This window comes from Nannospalax galili, unplaced genomic scaffold (genome assembly GCF_000622305.1).
Source record: "Nannospalax galili isolate Female #2095 unplaced genomic scaffold, S.galili_v1.0 scaffold221, whole genome shotgun sequence".
In the NCBI taxonomy this organism is placed as follows: domain Eukaryota; kingdom Metazoa; phylum Chordata; class Mammalia; order Rodentia; family Spalacidae; genus Nannospalax; species Nannospalax galili.
The window spans coordinates 730631-752025 of NW_008344592.1; the positions used below are offsets into that span (position 1 = coordinate 730631).

At 44.5% G+C, this 21395-nt stretch overlaps 1 protein-coding gene across 4 annotated transcripts in view; it reads left to right on the top strand.

Moving 5' to 3' along the window:
• The window catches only part of Cnbd2 (cyclic nucleotide binding domain containing 2), a 78175-nt gene that overhangs the window by 3981 nt on the left and 52799 nt on the right, over positions 1 to 21395 (top strand). For 3 of the 4 annotated variants that reach the window (XM_017800049.2, XM_008840768.3, XM_029567214.1), the window contains exons 2-5: positions 1164 to 1217; positions 13213 to 13350; positions 16224 to 16277; positions 18351 to 18514. In XM_017800049.2, coding sequence (XP_017655538.1) covers positions 1164 to 1217; positions 13213 to 13350; positions 16224 to 16277; positions 18351 to 18514 — 410 coding nt within the window. The remainder of the gene's footprint in view (positions 1 to 1163; positions 1218 to 13212; positions 13351 to 16223; positions 16278 to 18350; positions 18515 to 21395) is intronic. The other variant, XM_029567215.1, reaches the window with a different exon arrangement.

The following is a 21395-nucleotide window of genomic DNA, read 5'->3' on the forward strand; positions in this document are numbered from 1 at the left end:
TGAGACAGGGTCTCCTTGTAGCCCCAGCTGTCCTGGAACTCACTATGTAGACCAGGCTGGCCTCGAACTCACAAAGATCCGCCTGCCTCTGCCCTCCAAGTGCTGGGATTAAAGGCATGCGCCACCACGCCTGGCCATGTTCTCATATTTTTTAAAGGCTTTTTTTGTTTTGATTTATTCTAAACAATTTTTAAAATTGTAGTAAAGAATGCACACTATATAAGTAACCAGGCTGGCCTTCAACTCCTATCCCTTCTGCCTTATTGTTCTAAGTGTTCTGAAATCATAGGTATGTGTCATCATGCCTGTCTCTGGGTTTTTGTTTTTTTTTTTTTTTTTTTTTTCTTTTTTGAGATAGAATTGGCTCTGTAGCCCAGGCTGGCCTCAAACTTTAGATTCCCCTGTCTTTGCTTCCTAATTAACCATTGTTTTTAAATTTATTTTATTTTTATCTTTTTTTGAGATAGAGTCTCATGCTGACCTCAAACTTCATATATTGTGCCTGGCATGGTCACACACACCCTTAATCCCAGCCCCAGCACACTGAAAGCAAAGGCAGGCAGATATCTGTGAGAACATGGCCAGCCTGGTCTACATAGTGAGTTCCAGGCCAGCTAGGGCTACAAGGAGACCCTGCCTCAAAACAACAACAAAAAACCCAATACCAACCAAACAAAAAACAACAACAAAACTTACTATGTTACCAAGAATGACCTTGAACTCCTGATTCCTCTGCATTCACCTCCCGAGGGTTGGGATTACAGGTGTGTGCCTTCAAGCCTGGCAACCATTAATAAGTGTACACTTCCGTGACATTCAGTTCATTCATGTTATGGTATAGTTCTCACCATCATCCATCATCCAAAACAAACTCCGCCCTTTGAATTATAATTCTCCCTTCTCCCTCTGGTCCTTGGTAATCACTGCCCTACTTTCTGGCCCTCTGAGTTTGCTTATTCTAGGTCCTTCACAGACGCAGAATAATATTTGGCCTTTTGTGTCTGGCTTATTTCATTTAGTACAATGCCTTCAAGATTCATCCATGTTGTACTATTATCAGAATTGTATACTTTTTTTAGGGTTGACTGATAATTCACATATGACTATACATTCAAATATGTATTTATGTATTTATATATATCCCATTCTCCTGAATTTTGTAGATTAAGATATCAAGTTATGAAAAGGTGAAGGATTGGACCCACATCAGAAACCTAGTAAGTGGTTCCATTTTAATAACTGATTCATATATCATGGGAATACTGGTTGTTTCTACCCTTGGGCTATTGTGGATGATACCGTTGTAATTATTGGTGTTTGAATCTCTATTTTCAGTTGATTTGGGTAAGTACCCAGAAGTAGAATTCCTGGATCAAATAATAATTCTGTTTAGATTTGTAAGAAATCACCATATTATTTTCCACAGTGGGTCTATCGTTTGGCATTCCCACCAGCAATGTGTAGGAGGTACGGTTTTTGCTGAGCACACCTTTAATCTCAGCACTTCTGAGGCAGAGGCAGAGGCAGAGGGATCTCTGTGAGTTGGAGACCAGCCTGGTTTACACAGAGAGTTCTAGGTAGTGAGGGATTTTAAAAAATGGAGTTCCAGTCATTCTTTTTACTTTGTATTATTATAATGTTTTTTGATACAGAGTCTCTTGTACCTCAGGCTGGCTACCAATGGAGCTACATCCCAAGCCCTGTAATTTTTATTATTGTTATTGTGTGTGTGTGAATGCGTGTGTGATGATGTATGTGAGGGGTGCACATGTCACAGTGCATGCATGGAGTTCAGAGGACAACTTTGAGGAGTCAGTTCTCTCCTACCTCTGTGTGTGTTCCAGGGATTGAACTCAGGTGCCTTCATACCCATTGGGATATCTGGCTACCCTCTGGTATTTAAAAAAAATATTTTATTTATTTAGGTAGTTTTTGGTGTTTTTGAGACAGGGTCTCTAGCCCCAGCTGTCCTGGAACTCACTATGTAGACCAGGCTGGCCTTGAACTCACAGAGATCTACTTGCCTCTGTCTCCTGAGTGCTAGGATTAAAGGCATACACCACCACACCTGGCTCTTATTTATTATTTTTATTTTATGTGTATGAGTGTATTGCCTACATCTATGTAAATGCACTTGTGTCATGCAGTACCCTTGGGGGTCAGAAGAGGGTGTCGAATTCCCCTGGAACTGGAATTATAGAAAGTTGTTAGGGCCCATGTGGGTTCTGAGAATTGAACCCAATCCTCTGCAAGAGTCGCCAGTGCTCTTAAACACTGAGCCATCTCTCCAGCCCCTAACTCTGGCATTATTTTTTAATGTGAGGTATTAGAATAGAAATGTTTTTAGTTGTCATGAATAGAAAAACATTTCATTAGTGTATATTGATTGTACAAAATAATGAGTTTCACTGTGACTTAAGTAGAAAAATTTAAGATATGCTACCATTGGGTAAGAATTTCAGATTTTCAGGCTGGGCATGGTGGCGCACACCTTTAATCCTGGCACTCGGGAGGCAGAGGCAGGAGGATCTCTATGAGTTTGAGGCCAGCCTGGTCTCCATAGCGAATCCAGTTCAGCTAGGGCTACAGGGAGACCCTGTCTCAAAAAGACCCCCCCCGAAAATTTCAGATTTTCAACAGATTGAGTAATCTTGAGACTTCATTTATAATATCACATACACATGGATTATTGTAGGCAATCATCTGGAGTCCAGTGAAGGGCAAGCAGCTTCAGCTAATAAAAATCCTCAATAATGTTCCATTTTCTGGTTGTTTTGTTTCCCCTCAGTGCTACAGTTTGAACCCACAGCCTTGTGTGTGCTAGGCAAGTACTCTACCACTCAGCCACAAACCCTCACCCCGTGTTCTGCCCTTTCATGCCAATTCTAGGGTGTGTGCTCTGGTTTCTCTGCTGACTTGCTTGCTAACTTCTTGTATGTGTGTGTGCATGCACATGTAGATGCATGTTTGTATAGATGTATGGTGGATGCACATATGTGAAGGCTGGAGGTCAATCTTGGGTGTATCATTCTTCAGCAACTGACGCTTTTTTTGAGCCATGGTCTCTCTCACTGGCCTGGAGTTTGTCGTGTAGGCTGTGCTGGCTGGCCAGCAAGCCCCAGGGATCTACCTGTGTCTCCCCCCCTGTACTGGGGCTATAGCCACAGGCCACATCATCTAGCTTTTTATGCAGGTGCTGAGGATCAAGCTCAAGTCTTGATGACTGAGCTATCTTCCCAGCCCCCTTAATGAGTTTTCAGTAAAGTTGGCTTTACTGCAGTGCTCTACCAGTAGCTCTGCGTTCATTAACTGCACTGCATTGATTTTGTTTTCTTCTCTAGAAATGTATTCCTTCATTTTGAATGGGATACACTGACATACAGACCAAGAGTGACTGTTACATTTCATCTTTTCATCTTTTCATGGTCGTATCTTAGCTATTACTGCTTGTTCCCTTTTTATCTTTAAATATGCTTCTATGTCTCTTTCTTAATCAGTTTTAAAGATGTCTTAGGACTTATAGCTACAAAAATTAAAGACTATAGGCCTGGAGATGTAGCTCAGTGGTAGGACGCTAGCCAAACATGAGCAAGACCCATGGATCAATCCCCAACACTACCAAAAAAAGAAAAAAGGGAAGAAAATGAAATGATCCGTATCCTTGCAACATCTCCCTTCTCTCCCTCTACACCACCATACTTGCTAGCTACAGTATTTATTTCTTGACTCCTTTTGTGTTTTTTTTTTTTTTTTTTTTTTTTGCAATGCTAGGGATGGGACCTAGAACGTCATACATACCAGGCAGCTGTCTACCACTCACCAAGTCCCCAGCCCCTCTCAGTCCTTTTCAATCAGTGGTTTCCAGTTCCTTGACTTGGTCCCTCCAATCCTGTCTTCTGTTGTCATCCAGGCTAGCATCGTTTTTGATGTTTTCTGAAATACCCTTTACTTCTGGCACGCCTGTCTCCTCCCTTTATCTCCTCTGTAGACTACTGTGTCTTTGCTCTTTGATCTCTTTTTAAAAATATTTTAATTATTTTTATTTTATGTGCATGAATGTACTGCCTGCATGTATGTGTGTGCACCCGTGTCGTGCAGTGCTGCAGAGGTCAGAAGAGGGCTTCAGATTCCCCTGGAACTAGAGTTAAGGATGGTTCGTAGCCGCCATGTGGGAATCAAACACGGATCCTCTGCAAGAGCAGTCACTGCTCTTAACTGCTGAGCCATTTCTCCAGCCCCGCTCTTTGATCTCTTGTTTTAAAATGTGCCAATTTTTTTTTTTAGTTCTTTGGTGTTCACAGTTTTCCTGTTTTATGCTATTTTTTTCACTCTCTTTTTTTGTGTTTTCATCTGCCATTTATTTTTCTTATTTCCTGCCTCCTGTTTTATTTGTTAATTTTTTTATTTTTTTGGTCTTTTGAAACAGGGTCTCTTTGTAGCCCCAGCTGGCCTGGAACTCATTATGTATATCAGGCTGGCCTTGAACTCACAGAGATCTGCCTGCCTCTGCCTTCTAAGTGCTGGGACTACAGGCATGTGCCACCATGCCCGGCTTTTATTGATTTATTATTTTTAACATGTATATTTTGACTACATATATGTAAGTGCACCTGTGCCATGCAATGCCCATGGAGGCCAGAAGAGTCAGATCCCCAGGAACTAGAGTTGAAGACAGTTGTTAGCCACCATGTTGGTGCTGGGAACTGAACCCCAGTCCTTTGGAAGAACAGCCAGTGCTCTTAACCACTGAACCACCTCTCCAGCCCTTCTGTTTTTTTCTTCTTATTTTGTAGTATGTTTTGTAGATCTGTGCTAGTTCTCTCTCTCTCTCTCTTTCTCTCTCTCTCTCTCTCTCTCTCTCTCTGGCTACAGCTCTATAGATGAAATAATTATAGATTCATAGGAAGTTAAAAAAAATAGTACAGGGGCTGGAGAGATGACTTAACAGTTAAGAGCACTGACTGTTCTTGCAGAAGACTGGGGTTCAAATCCCAGCACCCATATGGTGGCTACCAACTGTCCGTAACTCCAGTTCCAGGAGATCCAACAACCTCTTCTGTCCTCTGCGGGTACTGCACCACACGGTGCACTTATACTCATATAGGCATAACACTCATACACATAAAATAAAAATAAAATAGTACAAAGTGGTGTCTTGTATTCTTCACTTAATTTCCCCAAATAGTAACATCTTGCATAGTTATAGTCCAATATTAAAATCAGGAAACTAAGCCGGATGTGGTGGCATATGCCTTTAGTCCCAGCACCTGGGAGGCAGAGGCAGGCAGATCTTTGTGAGTTCGAGGCCAGCCTGGTCTACATAGTGAGTTCCAGGACAACTGGGTCTACAGGGAGATCCTGTCTCAAAAAGAAAAAAAAAAAAAAAATCAGAAAACTAACAAAGGTACAATCCACAGACCCTATTATGATTCCCTAGTGCGTGCGTGTGTGTGTGTGTGTGTGTGTGTGTGTGTGTGTGTGTGCGTGTGCGCGCGCGCGCGCCAGGTGACACCAGCAATCTCAGTTTTCCACTGAGCATCTTGGTGTAGTAAGACCAAACTGAGGTCATCAGCCACGATCTTTAGGTGGTATAGCTGAAGGGTAGAACATTTGGCTGCAATCGCTCCTTATTCATCTCTACTTTTAGGACCACAGAGTCATTGTATCACCAAGCTTCCTTTCAACATTTGACCCTCTATTTGTTGAAGAATTCTATTTTATGGGTGCTGGAGAGATGGCTCAGTGGTTAAGAGCACTGAGTGCTCTTGCAGAGGACCGAGCACCCACATGGCGGCTATGAACCATCCTTAACTCCAGTTCCAGGGGAATCTGAAGCCCTCTTCTGGCCTCCGTGGCATTGCACGACATGGGTGCACTCACATACATACAAGCAATACACTCATATACATTAAATAAAAATAATAAATAAAAAAAGAATTCTATTTTATTGCATTTCTCTGATTGTACTGATTTAACAGATTTATGGAACCGCTTCCTCAGGGTCCCCAAGTTTTAAGGCTTAGAGTATCCCCAGGCCTAACGTGTCTAATATCCTTACCTGCAGTCAGAAGCCTCCAACTTTAAGATGGTCCCGTGATTCTGACAGTCATTTAGCCATTTTGAGCCCCCAGTGTCTATGTGTACGCAGTTGAAGGTCCCTCATGGGGCTTGTGAGGATTAACAAGAGATATTGCCTATGAGTGCTCAGTAAACATGAGACTGCCAGATTCCAATTCCTTCCATTGCCTCCTCTTCCCTCCAGACACTGTGACATCAGTAGATTCTGAGAACAAGGCTTTCTTAGAACAAGGCTTCCAGCAGACATTGGTAGGGTGTGAGGAGTGAAGAGAAGCTCTTGCTTTGCCACTGGGAAAGCAGCTTGTTTCTACTGTAAGAATTCTTAGGGGAAGATCTGTTGTCCTCCCCTTGAAAACAAAGGGACTAATTATATCATTTGCCGACCTAGGAGCCATGAGGCAATACAGGGTAACTTACATATGCAAATCCTGAAGGAGGAAATGGTAAGGAGGGCCAAGGACTCTGGGAGGGAATTCCTCAACAGAAGATTGAATGGGCTGGCATCGAGGAAGGAAGAAGCAGGTGTAGGAGAGACCTTGGATGAATGGTGGCTACCCTGTATCTTTTGGAGTCAAAGCGTGACAGAGGGAAGCTCCAGGAGAGGTTCAGAGCTGAATTATGACCTGTGCTCTGGTCTTCCCCGGGGCAAGCTCTGGAGTCATGTGATCTACCATTCTTACTGGGATTGAGAGCCAGAGAAAACAAGGCAGGCAGCGAGGTAGAATAGGTGGGGAAGCCTGACTGCCTGGATTTCGAGCCCCACCACCATCATGTGATGATGGGCACACAACTGGATTTGCTGTACCTTTGTTTTCTCCTCTGTAGAGGGCAATAATAATATTATCATCTGCATGAATTTACTGTTGAGGATAATAAAACATATTAGAATAATGCCTGACCATAGTAAACTGGAAAATATGTATTCATCTTGTTAATGAAGTGCCTTTCCTCATGTTTCCTTTACATATGTTTTTTTAGATTTTTTTTTTCTTTTTCTTTGTGGGTGTATACATGTGTGTGCACAGGTGTGTGCAGGTATACTTTCCCATGTGTATGCGTCTGGAGGCCAGAGGCATGTGTCAGTTGTCTTCCTCTATTTCTCTCCATTATTATTATTATTATTATTATTATTATTACTATTATTATATGTGTATGAGTGTATTGCTTGCATGTAGGTAGGTGCACCCATGTTGTGCAATGCCCAAGGAGTTTAGAAGAGGGTGTCAGATCCCCCCTGGATCTGGAGTTACAGATGGTTGTTAGCTGCCGTTGGGGTGCTGGAATTTGAACCCAAGTCTCCTGCAAGAACAGCCAGTGCTTTTAAACTGCTGAGCCATCTCCCCAGCCCTGCTACTTTATTATTTTTTTAAATATATATATATTTTTTCTATTTTATGTGTATGAGTATATTGCCTGCATGTGTGTTAGTGCACCTGTGTCATATAGTGCCCAAAGAGGTCAGAAGAGGACGTCAGATCCCCTGGAACTGGAGTTACGAATGGAGCTACCATGTGGGTGCTGGGAATCAAACCAGGGTCCTCTGCAAGAGCAGTCAGTGCTCTTAAGTGCTGAGCCATCTCTCCAGCCCCTACTTTATTTTTTGAGACAGGGTCTCTTACAGAACCCAGAGCACATGCTGTTTCAGGTAGGTTGACTTGGCCAGCAAGCCCCTGGGATCTATCTATCTCCACCCCCCAGCCTGTCATCCCTGGCTTTTACATGGGAGCTAGGGATCTACGCCCAGGTCTTCATACTTGCCCAGTAAGCAGTTTACCCAGTGAGGCATCTCTAGATATCTAATTTTTCATGAAAAATTGTAGTTTTAGGTAAATCTCCATACTATTTCATGCCCTTTTATTTATCTTCATTTCATAACTATTTTTCTGAGGTTGATGATGCCTTTTACTATTTATATTTTAACTTACTCTTTATATGTTCATAAACAACATAGAATGTGGTGTCCTTTTTCATTTTTTTATTTATTATTTTTATTTTATGTGTGTTAGTGTATTGCCCGCGTGTATGTGACTGCACCCATGTCATACAGTGCTGCAGAGGTCAGAAGAGGGCATCAGATTCCCTTGGAACTGGAGTTAAGGACAGTTCATAGCCACAATGTGGGTGCTTGGAATTGAACCCAGGTTCTCCACAAGAGCAGTCAGTGCTCTTAACCACTGAGTCATCTCTCTAGCCCCATGGTGCCCTTTTTCAAAAGGAAACCATAAATGACAGTATAGTTTACTTTTCTCCCCACTTAAGGCAGTTTCATCCTTATTCACACTGACTCATAGAAATCTAGTGCTGTGTTCAATCTTGTTATTATATCAGAATGTATTGGTCTCTTCCTTCACTGATGGACACTTGTCTTTAGCCATTCACTGTTATAACAGGCATGGTAAATATCTTTACTACTAGCAATTGAGAGTCATAGGCGTGCAGATCTCTGTGTGTTCAAGGCCAGCCTGGTCTGTGTATGAGTTTCGGGCAAGCCAGGGCTTACATAGTGAGACCTTGTTTCAAAACACCAAAAATAAAATAGATTTAAAGAAAATTATTTTTATAGCCAGATATGGTGGCACACTCCTTTAATCCCAGCACTTCAGAGGCAGAGGCAGGCAGATCTCTGTGAGTTCTACATAGCAAGTTCTAGGTCAGCTAGGAATACAGGGAGACCCTGACTCAGAAAGACCAAAAATTTTTTTATTTTTAAATTTTATGTGCATGAGTGTATTGCCTGCATGTAAGTAAGTGCCCCCATTCATGCAATGCCTGTGGAGGCCAGAAGAGGGCATTGGATCCCCTGGAACTGAAGTTACAAGATAATTGTTAGCCACCATGTGCGTGCTGAGAACTGAACCCAGGTCCTCTGCAAGAGCAGCCATTGCTCTTAACTGTTGATCCATCTCTCCAGCCTCTGTTTCTTTATTTTAATTTCTATTATTCTTTGACAATTTCACACATGTATATAATGTGTTTTGGTCATACCCCCTCCCCATTATCCTCTTATCCCTCATCCATTCCTGCTGAATAATTTTTTCTCTTCCCAACAAGTTCCCTGAGAGAGAGAGAGAGAGAGAGAGAGAGAGAGAGAGAGAGAGGAAACCACTGAGTTTAGAGTTGCTTTCATGAGCATGGGTAGGGGTTATTTACTGGAGCATGGGCAACTCAACCAGTGTATAATTTCTTGGTTGTAAAATATATACATTCTCAGATTTAAAATATGTTGCCAAATCTCTCTACAACATTGTGTGTGCTTCCCAGTTCTCTGATCCTAAGTATATCTTGTCTTACTTTATACATTACCATGATTTCTAGTGATGTTAAGAATCTTTCATGATTGGGGATAGAGAGATGGCTCAGTGGTTAAGAGCACTGGCTGCTCTTGGAGAGGACCCAGGTTCAATTTCCCAGAACCCACTTGGTGACTAACAACTGTAACTCCAGTTCTAGGGGAATCTGACACCCTCTTCTGACCTCCATGGCCATTGCATGACACGGATGCTCTTACATACATGCAGGCAATACACTCAAATGCATAAAATATAAATAAATAAAATATTTTTTTAAAAGAATCTTTCATGATTTAGGGCTATGAGTGGCTCCTGTGGCAGAGCATGTGCTTAACAATTAGGAGGCCCTGGGTTCAGTTGCCAGCACTACAAAAAACTGTTTTCATAATTTGTTGGTGAGTCACATTTTTCTTTGAATGAACTGTTCAAATTCTTTGTTCATTTTGCTGTTGGATTAGTTATAGTTTTCTTATGAGTGCTAGGGTTAAAAAACCCTGGATAGCTGGGCATGGTGGCACATGCCTTTAATCCCAGCAGAGGCAGGCAGATCTTTGTGAGTTCAAGGCCAGCCTAGTCTACATAGTGAGTTCCAGGCCACCTGGGGCTACAGGGAGACCCTGTCTTAAAAAGACCAAAAAACCCACAAAACCCTGGATAGTCATGTGATAGCAGTTGTGTGTGGCAGATGCAGTCTTTCAGTACCTAGTTTGTCTTTCTCTTATGTTTGCTAATAACAAAAACTTGTAAGCTGAATTTTTAATTTAGTTTTTGCATTATTACTATATAGCCCAGGCTGATTTCAAACTCATAGCAATCCTTCTGCCTCAGCCTCCTAAGTACTAGAATAATAGGCGTGTGTCAATAGGTCTGACTAGTTTTGCATTTTTTTAATTACAAAAGCTTTCAGACATAAAACTTTAAGAGATATGTCTAATAATTACCCATTAGATTTACTAGTTAACATTTGCCATATTGACTTATGTATTTGTGCATGTATACATGTGTGCTAAGTCTTTTGAAAGTAAATTGTATATATTTTTATACCTCATTGGCTTTTTTAAAGCATTTTTTTGTTATTGTATGAGTGTGCATGATGTATGTGTATGGGCCCACATGCTACAGCAGCATGTGGCAGTCAGAGGAGAGAACAACTTTGTGGTCAGTTCTTTTTTCCACCTTTATATGAATTGCAAAAGATTGCGCTGAGGTCGCTAGGCTTACTCCACAGGCACTTATACCCACCAAGCCATCTTACTGGCCCACAAATTGCAGATTTTTATGATACTTAAAAATAAAGACATGATTCCACATAACCACAATACCATTATAATACTAAAAAGATACTAAATTGCCTGGAGCTAGAGCTCAGTTAATAAACCTTGCCTTGCAGTCATAAAACCCTAGGCTAGATCCCCAGAACCCAGAAATCAGGGATGGTTGTATGTATCTGTAATCCAAGCACTTGGGGGATGGGGGTAGGAAGGTTGGAAGTTCAAAGTCATTCTTGACTGCATATAGAATTTGAGGCTATCCTAGGCTACATGAGATTCTGCTTTCAAAAAGAAAAAGAAGGGGCTGGAGAGATGGCTTAGTGGTTAAGAGCACTGGCTGCTCTTGCAGAGGACCTGGGTTCAAATCCCAGCACACACACATGGTGGTAACAATTGTCCATAATGTATTAGGGGTGTGAGAGGCATATGTGAGTCAAAGCAGAAGGTCAACTTCAGTTGTTGTTCCTTAGGCACTGTCCAACTGGTTTTTTTGAGACAGGGTCCCTCACTGACCTGGAGCTTGCCAAGGCTGACTGTCCAGAGAGCCTCAAGGATCTGCCTGTCTTCTCCTCCTCTGAACTGTGATTACAAGCTTCTGCCATCATACCTGGCTTTTTTTAAATTTGGGGATTACTTATTTTCACTTTATGTATATGAGTGCTTAACCTCCATTAAAGTAAGTGCACCCATATCATGCAATGCCCACGGAGGCCAGAAGAGGGCGTTGGATCCCATGGCACTGGAGTTACAAACGGTTGTTAGTCGTCATGTGGGTGCAGAAATGGATGATGTAACCTGTAGATTGTTCTACATTCTGGGTTTATTCCCTCTGCCCTCCATGTTTGCTTGGCTAGCTTACTTGGTTAACCTGACTCCCAAATTCAGTTTGGGATGGAAAGACCTATTTATCTTCAGTCCAGTTCCACATTCTCAGGGGAGTGAGAGGTGTCTCATCTTAGTGTAGGTGTTATATTAATTTTCTATTGTTGATGTAACAAATTACTACAATTTAATTGTTACATGTTCACATGCATATGTGCCATTGTGCATGTGTAGAGGTCAGAGGACATCTTGTGGGAGTCGGTTCTTTCCTTTCACTACATGGGCCTGGGTGTTAAACTCAAGTCATTGGGCTTGGCAGCAAGTGCCTTTACCCTCTGAGCCAGCTCCCTGGCCCCAAATCACCACAATTTAAGGACTTTAAAGAATACAAATTTATTAGCCTTCAATATAATAGAAGCCTAAAATAGATCTTCTTGGACTAAAATCTGAGTGTCAGAAGCTGGGAATATAGCTCAGTGGTTGAGTCCTTAACTAGTACATTGCAAAGCCCTAAACAAATAAGTAAGTACTGTACTGAAAATAAAACAAGTAAAAGCAGGGGCTGGAGAGATGGCTCATCAGTTAACAGCACTTGCTGCTCTTGCTCTGAATTTGTTTCCCAGCACCCTGGTCAGGTGACTCACAGCTACCTATAACTCCAGCTCCAGGGGATCAACTCCCTCTTTTGGTCTCCTCCTGCACAAACACATATACACATACATGAAAATAAAACTAAAGATGCTCAAGAGATGGCTCAGCAGTTAAGAACATTGGCTGCTCTTTCAGAGGACCCAGTTTTGATTCCTAGCACCCACATGGTGGCTTATGATCTTCTGGAGCTCCAGTTACAGGGGACCTGATGCCCACTTCTGACCTCTGTGGGCACTGCATGTGTGTAGTGCACATACAGACAAGCAGGCACACACACGTACACATTAAAAAAAAAAAAAAAAAAAGTGTCAGTAGGGCTGCATTCTTTCCTCAGGCTCTGAGAATCTCTTGCTTTACCTTTTCTGTGTCTGAAGGCTACTCATGTTTCTTGGCTTGTGACCCCTTTCTCCATCATCAAAATAAGCAGTGTTGCTTCTTTTTGACCATTTTTCCTTCGGATCCATCTGACTCCAAAGTTCAGGTTCTTTATACACCCCCTTCCCCAACACACACTGCCTGTGGTTACTTGTGTTCTTTATTTTCTCAACAGTAGTAAAAGTTAGTTACTGACTGAACTGGTAAATGTTTAACTGGCTCCTAGGGCGAAGAATGCCCTGAGTTTGATAGCTTCCAACGTGGCCAGTTTAAAGCTATCAATGTAATTTCTTTTTTCTTTTTCTTTTTTTTTTTTTTTTTTTGGTTTTTTTGAGACAGGGTCTTCCTATAGCCCTAGCTGTCCTGGAACTCATTATGTAGACCAGGCTGGCCTTGAACTCACAGAGATCTGCCTGCCTCTGCCTCCCAAGTGCTGAGATTAAAAGCATGCGCCACTATGCCCAGCTATCAATGTAATTTCAATAGGTTTCCAAACTTCTTGAGAGAGCAGGGGTTGTACCTCACTGGTAAAGCACTAATTCTAGCATGCTCATGGCCCTGGATTTAATCCCCAGCACCCCCAAAACTCCCAAACCAAGACTTCCAAGAATGTAACCACTGGTAACATACCACTGCATTGAATCCTGTTCACTTCTACCTTGTTCAGCACCACCCAGCCTGAGGTCAGATGGCTTCCACTGATCTGGTTTGCTCTGTTTCTACAGGGGCTGTACCAGCTCACCATGGATATCATAATGATGATACGAGTGTGTAAAATGTTCCGCCAAGGCCTCAGGGGATTCTGGGAATATCAAATCACTGAGCCTGCTCACAGGAGGCACCCCATCTTCTCCTTTTGGGATGTAAGTGTCTGAGATAAGCAGGACTACTGGGATTTAATGGCAGCAACAGATAACACATTTCCCAGCACTTGCTCAAAACCAACAAAGGGTAAAGCAGATGCCGGAGATCCAATTATCACCTTTATTATTCACAGAATTATATTGGCGATGGGGAGACATATCATCAAACGAGAAGGCTTCCTAATACTCAGCCCCAAATTAGACAGCCTTTCACAGCCTTATGACAGGCAGTGCTGGATAAGGCAGGCCTTGGGGCACCATAATAGCAGGCCTGCTACTCTGAACTTAGGGCAGATAAGGGCAGCGCAGAACGTAGAAAAGGGATGCTCCTGCCTGGTTTCTCCTTCCAACTCCACCAAGGAGTTTGTTCCTCCTTCTCCATGTGGAATGAGACACCAGGAGTGAGGGAGACATGCTGGGAGACATGGGCTTTCCAACTGTGATCAAAAGAGCCAAAAGGAATCTGGGAGTGATAACAGAGCCAGGGTGGTGCTGAGTATTACAGTCTGTGTGTGCTCTCTGCTTTCCTTCTTCTTGCTCCTCTTAAATAAGGGGACTCCTTCAGGGAAGGCCTTGTTCACTGTGGTGACCTTGTTCTTTAGACTTCTTAAAAGATCTCAGTTTAAAATATTTTACCTTAGTAGTAAATCATGAGCCTTTGGCTCAGAAACAGGGCAAATTGGTCACCAGTCTGTTCCTTTGTCCAATTTCCCCAAAGATATACTCAGGGTGCTTCCCTTGGTTTCAGAATTCCCAGCTCAATGTATAGACCAGCCAAGCTTATTTTCCTCTTATGCCAAGAGTGATTAGACACAGCCCTGTACTCTCTGCATCTAGCAATTCATTCCAAGAAATTTCCCAGAATGATTTCTGAAGGATAAAGAAGGACCATGGGGGATAGGAAGGTGGACTTCTACTTTTTTTTTTGAAACAGACTTATTTTGAACTCTGTAATCCTCCTGCCTCTGCCTCCCAAGTACCAAGATTAAAGGTATGAGACACCATTCCCAGCCTTGCCATTTGTTTCCAAGCCAACTAGTAGTCTAGTTAGTAAGTTAAAATAGAGCAGGGAATAAATGGTATCTATGGCTGACTGGAGAGGCAGGACTCGCCCTTCCTAAACACATTGAGATTCATCTATTCTATGACTGCGCTGGCCAAACCCAACATTTCTTCAGCCCTGTCATTGGGCCATGAGGTGAGGAAGAAACAGTAGGAGATTTATAACCTGAGAGACTTGGGTTTGCTATCAAAGACGACATCCTGCTTCCCAGGGCAGCAGTGGTAAAACGGTGGGGCTGGCACCTCAGCAGTGTGAATCCAAAGACCCAGTGAGGTGTGACATCAGGGGAGTGTAAGACCAAACCTCACCATAGTGCCCAGTTAGAGGCCCAGAGCTGGAGCAACTATAAGAGTTACATGGTTGTCATCTGGGGAGCTGGACTGGACACGGGATCAGGTAGGAAGAACCAGAGACTAGTTTTCACTAGTGTATGAATCTGGATAGTTCTGAGCACCCCCTCTTCCTTTGTAAGCTTCCCTGAGGAGCACCACTTGGATTCAGAAATGAAGGGGAGAGTGTGAAGGCAGTGTTGTTTGAACTTTTCCTGGGCAGATGTGAACAAATGTCTCCTTAATCTAGGGTGTCAACCACAGACCAAAATAATTATTCCACTCATGTGCAGTTTGGCGAGTGTAGCCACAGAGTTACTTACAGGAGCATGAAGGAGGGGTTATTTACAGAGCTTGGGTAACCCCCAAATAGCCATATCACTGAAAAGTCTCACACTAGCATGGATGATGGCTTCCCCATAGTTGCACAGATGGAGTCTTCTCTTCAGTTAACCTTCCACAGTCTGTATACTCTAGCATCTCCCCAGACCATGTACAGGTGGAGCAGAATGTTAATTCTGCTGACAGGTTCAGGAAGGGGAGGCTGAAATCTCAGGTGAGGATCTCAGGACCCTTTCCTGTTCTTCCATCTATGAGGGAGCATCAGCAGGCTCAATCTTGAGGGTCTCTGGTGAATAGTCACAGCTGCTCTGATGAAGATGGCTGTTATGCTCAGAGGACAGCATTCCACAATAGTCAAGGATCCAACTTGGGATGTGCCCCGATTGGAGAGTGGGCTCCAGGAGAGTGGTCAGGGCCCATGAGTCTCTTTCCTTCCTCACTGCCTCTTCCTATGTATTCTCTCTTTTCATACCCTTCATCTGTCAGAAGATAAGGTTGGGTTAGCTCATCCCTGAGATCTCTTAGCCTCTTCCTGGCCATGCTGTGGCTGGACCATTTGTTTTGTGTGTGGCCCTTGGGCAAGCTGCTTCACCTGCTGTAAGTCTAGTGTGGGCCTTGGTAAGACCAGTTTTGTCCTTTTGTCTAAGTGGAGTAAGATAAGGGGGTGTGCCATGTTTGGCTCACTATACAACCACTTGTCTCCTTTACTGCTTCCTTCCTATCCCTCCTTTTCTCCTGCTGCACTCTCCTGTCTGGCTGCTTCTCTTCTGTTTTCTCTGTTCTCTCCTTTCCCTCTTCTATACCTTCCCCATAATGTTGATGCTAGTGTAGGGCTGAGCTGGGTTTTATTTGTTCTTGAAACAGGATCTCCCTATGTATCCCTATTGGCCTGGAACTCGTTATGTAGACCAGATTGGCCTCAAACTCACAGAGATCCACCTGCCTCTGCCTCCCGAGTGCCAGGATTGAAGGCATGCACCCCTATGCCTGTCAAGAATTGGGGTTATTGAGGAGAGGGGAGCATGAAAGGGCCAGCTGGTAGGAGGTTCCCAGGGCTTCCCATCTACCACAGTGGCCCAGGGCTTCAGATGCAGAGTTCTAGGGTCTGTTTTACTCATTCTTTCTCTGCTTTCTTTCAGAAAAGGAAACAAAGCCGGATTACATTTGATACCTTGGACTTTGTTGCAGAGGAGGTATTCTCTCTCTCTCTCTCTCTCTCTCTCTCTCTCTCTCTCTCTCTCTCCCTCTCTCTCTCTCTCTTTTCTCTCTCTCTTTCTCTCTCTCTCTCTCCGGCATCTGCTCCTGGCCAGAAAGAAGCACTGAATTAAGCATCAGAAGAGCTCATTTTAGTCCAGATTCTGTCTGCCACTACTCGTGGCACTCTGAAGTAACCACTTGGTTTCTGATGACAGAAATCTTGTCCAGTCCTGTTAGCACTGTTTAACTGAGCTGAACCAGTGGAGAAGAGCTTCTTGGCTTGGACCTGTTGAAAAACAGCAGAAAGCGGGCTAGAGAGATGGCTCAGCGGTTAAGAATGCTGGTTGTTTTTGCAGAAGACCCGAGTACAAATCCCAGCACCCACATGGCAGCTAACGTCTGTAACTCCAGTCCCAGGGGATCTGACAACCTCTTCTGATCTCCATGGGCATTGCATGACATGGGTGCACTTTCCTACATGCAGGCAATACACGCATACACATAAAATAAAAATAATTAATAAAATTTAAGAAAAAAGAAAAACAGCATAAAGCAAAGCCAAGGCTGTGAGAGGCCCACCAGAAGAAAAAGAAGCAAGGTGGTGGGAAACCCTTTGGCTTGTTGGTACATTCTGGTTCAATTACCCTTCAAGTAATTTTCCCATTTTGATGAGAGAAGGCCTTTATGTCCGTGTGGGTCTCTGGTCTATGAACTTGGTTTCTGGGAATAAGCATCATTATTACCTTGCTCACTTCTACCCACAAAAATCCTGGATATTAAATAAAAATGTTAAATCCAATTTAAAATTTAAAAGAGCATACCTATTTACAGACGTCAGTGACAGTCTTACTGGTACAAACCTGACTTGACTCTGGTCTGGAGTAGCCATTTGGGCTCATCTCTCAGGAAAGAAAACAGAACTTTGCATCAGGGACTAGGACCACCTATGCCTATCCCCTGCCTGGCACCCATGCCTTCCCCTTGGAGGTATGGCTTCTCAGTTTTCTTAGACACAGTCTGATTCCTCATTTCTCTCATTAATGAAGCAGAGTCAGATAAGTCATCTAGATTCTGTGTTTCTTCAGTTTTCCAGACCAACCAGTGCCTGACACTGGACATGGAAGGTTACCAAAATTTCATCCTGATTCACACAGGTGAAGCCAAGGGCCTGAGAGCCACAGAATTCTAGAACTGAGGGCCATTCTGTGCAGAGAAATTGAGAAAGAGAAGACAGCCTCAAAGGGAAAATCCACAGAGGCAGGCAAAGCCTATGTAGGTGGCAATCCAATGAGTCAGTGTTCTAGTTTGTTCTTCATTGCTGTGACAAAATACTCTAACTAATACCAAGTAGGAGAGGAAAGGGTTTATTCAGCTTACATCTCCCAGGTCACAGTTCATCAGGGAGCCCAAGGTAGGAACTCAGGGCAGGAACCTGGAAGCAGGAGCTGGAGCACAGGCCATGGAGGAACACTGCTTACTGGCTTGCTCCCCTGGCCCCTGCTCAGCTTGCTCTCTTACCCAACACAGGTCCATTTGCCCAGGGGTGGCACTACCCACAGTAGGCTGGGCCTTCCCACATCACTCAACAATCAAGAAAATGCCCCACAGACATGGCCACAGGCCAGTCCAAGGGAGGCAATTCCCCAATTGAGGCTCCCTCAACCCACGTGTGTCAAGTTGACACTAAAGCTATCCATCACAGTCAGGTTTGATTAATTGGTCCCAACACAGAAGAACATCTTCACTGGGACAAGGACAAGTCTCCCTTGATTGCAGTGTGCTTGTACTAGGGGATCCTGGATCAAGAAGAGCCCCATATCCTGCCTTGGCAGGTAGCCCATCTACTTGTATTCTCCCTCCTGAGTTTCTTCATCTGCCAAATGGGAATCATTCTTGGGCTGGATGAAGATGTGGTGAGGTGGGTATGTAAGATGCTGACCTGATGGTTGACACACAGCCCTCAGTACACACTAGGCACCACTGTATGGGGAACAGGAATGCATGCAAGCGAGAAAGTGGGAAGGTTGCCAGCCAGGACCCTGTATGTTACTCTGGCCATTTCTCCCCAGGGTCACTTCCCTCTGAGGGCCATCCACATCACACAGAAGAAGCCGTCCTGGAGAACGGAGCAGGAGATCCAAACCCTCTGCAATATCCTTCAGGACCTGGATTGCTACCGGAACTATGCAGAACCCCTGCAGCTGCTCCTGGCCAAGGTCATGCGCTTTGAACGGTCAGTGAGTAAGCATTTGTCCTCTAGACTAAGGTGGGATTGGGCAGGAACACCCATACGGGAAGACATGGCAGGTCCTGTGCACCCCTCGAGGATGTCAACTGTGAAGACTTCTGTCAGTTCACCTGGGAGCTCACTGGTATAATGGCAACAATGAGACTCAGTCTAGAATTAGAGCCCCTAAATCTGGAAAAGATCTGTGGGGGACGTTTGAGCCAGCGACCCCCACGCAGTGATGACTGGGGATGAGTAAGCGCGCTGCTCGCCAGCCCACACCACCTCCAGTACCGGGAACACTCAGGTGCAATGGGGAGCCTAGTCAAGCAGGGACTCATTTATTGCAGGTGTTACAGAGCTTATAAAGGCACCTGGAAATCCCCCTTCCCCCCCGAAGGGTGTATCTTAAGGATGGTCACGCGCTGATCATGCACTCCTCATCAGTGCAGAAGTATTCTTCAGACTTTCAAAGCAAGTCAGGCTGCGCCCCAGTAACTTCTCTCAGACTTCTCCAAGGTGGGGCCTTTAGGTCCCCACATCTCCCCCTTTTATTTTTATTTTATAAGGCCGGACTGACTTTATTTCATGGGTTACCCATTTCATAGACGGCTCCCTGAGGAGAGATGGCTATCTTCTTCCTCTAATCTTACGCATTTTTGCCTGTCTTAGGTTGTGTCACCTCTGACCAAGCCTTGCCCATCATTGGATCATGCACCTGGCCATGTGCATGTCCTGTCTTAGGAGTGCCTGTCATGGGACATCTTACCCGTCCTTGGCTAAAAATGTGTCATGATTAAGGGCAGCCGTGTGGGTAATGCCAGCCTGTGACAGTCTTAGTCTCTGCCTAATTTGGTTAGCTAAGTGTGGGCAACCAGAGGGGGTCCTGGGGGAGTCTGTAATCATGAGGAGGTGGGCTGTGGCAGTACTAAGGGTGCTCTGTCACCAAATTATCTGGTAAAGACAAAGATAAGCATTAGCAAGAGAAACAAAGCAAGTCATGGCATAGGACATGTTGAAATACTTCTGAGACCATGTACCTTTTAGCCAATCAGCCAGTTGTCAAAGAGGCTGACTGGCAATGAAGCCAAGGAACTGGGTCCTTCACCTCAGATGGTTATAAATAAAGAGAGGAATTTTGGCTCATGAACTATTGTCCATGAACCGTCATGCTAGTCAGTCAGATCCTGGCCTACCCACTTAAGGTTTTTCGCAGGCACCCATATAGGGTAGACACAGCCAAAGCCTCAACCCATGGTTAGCAATGGATCTGGGCCTTTCCATTGCCCTGTAATGGGGTCCTTCCATCTTACCCGTACCTCAGGTCTCTGCTCCTGTCGTCCCCTATGCTTCTGAAACCGGGATTCCAACTGATTATTTTGAAAACTAGGAACATTAATAGTGAATAAGGCCATACCCAACTGTTGGTGGGGGATTATTCCCCCTTTTTGTTTTTGTAATTGAATTTTTAGGTTTTGATGGTTGCGTTCTATAATGGCTTGACCTTGGGGATTGTAGGGAATTCCTGTATTGTGTTGAATTCCCCAAAGTGAGAAGAAATCTTGTAAATTTTTACTCACAAAACATGGTCCATTATCAGTTTTAATTCTTTGGGGCAATCCCAATGTAGCAAAGCACTGGAGAAAATGAGACTGAGCATGTTTAGACTTCTCTCCTGTATCAGTGGTAGCCCAACAGGCATGTGAGAATGTGTCGATGGGCACAAAAATATACTTAAGCTTTCCAAAAGGAGCATAGTGTGTGATATCCATCTGCCACAAGGAATTGGGCTTGAGTCCCCTGGGTTTACCCCTGGCTGTTGCAGAGGCGGTACCTGTACACAATAAGCCATCTTGTCTGCCTCTGCATTGCCTTGGGATAAAAGCCAGGCAGTCCTTGGTGTCCCCTAAGATGCTGTAAGAAGATAGGGGCTGCTCTCTCTTTAAGGAGCATAGGAGTCTGAATACTGTCAGAAAGCAATGGCCATGAGTTCCTTGAATTGAGCTCAGCCATCACAAGTGTGGACATATCTTTTTGGTTTCTCATCCACCCCTGGGTATACTACCACTGCAGCTCCCAATCTGCCCCTGTCAGTGAAAACATTGTAGGCTTTCACTAAGAGCTCCCCCTGCCCCAGGATTCAGCAAGTGCTGCTGCCAGCGGGGCTGTAACACTCAGCGGCGGGGTGGATTCCCAGGTGCCCATGGGGACGGGCCTTCCCAGCTGTCCCGGAGCCGGTCGCAGTGCCCCACCAAAGGTGTTTTTTTTGTTTTTAAATGTGCCCGGCGGCCACCGCTGCCAGTCACCGGCCAGGGGGCGGTCCCCCGCCCGGTTTTCACGTGGACCCCTGATTCGTGCACGCGTTAGTTCAAGGCGGGTTGGGTGGGCAGCTTTCGCCACTGACCCCAGGTGCTCCACTCTGCCCCGCCCTTCTGAAAAAGGCATCCATGGGTCCTGTTTTCATGGGTCCCAGGAGGCCCTGAAGCTGGCCAGGGCACGCCTGAGGTGCTGCTTATTACTTTGGCCACTTTTGGTTTCACTTCTGTTGCATTTCCGCATTCTTCCTCAAACTCTTCCCATGATTCCCATGCCTGGGTTTCTGAAGGCTCGTCAGGAGGTGGCGCCTAGGGCTTAGGGCTCTCAGGCTGAAAGCATGCCTTTAAGGCCGAAATAATAGGGTAGAACTCCAGTGGTGGATCAACCCCCAATTGAACCTCCCTGCCCTGGTTTGTTTCTTCATTGCTGTGACAAAACACTCTGACCACTAGCAACTTGGGGAGGAAAGGGTTTATTTATCTTACATCTCCCAGGTCGTAGTTCATCAGGGAGCCCAAGGTAGGAACTCAGGGCAGGAACCTGGAGGCAGGAGCTAGAGCACAGGCCATGG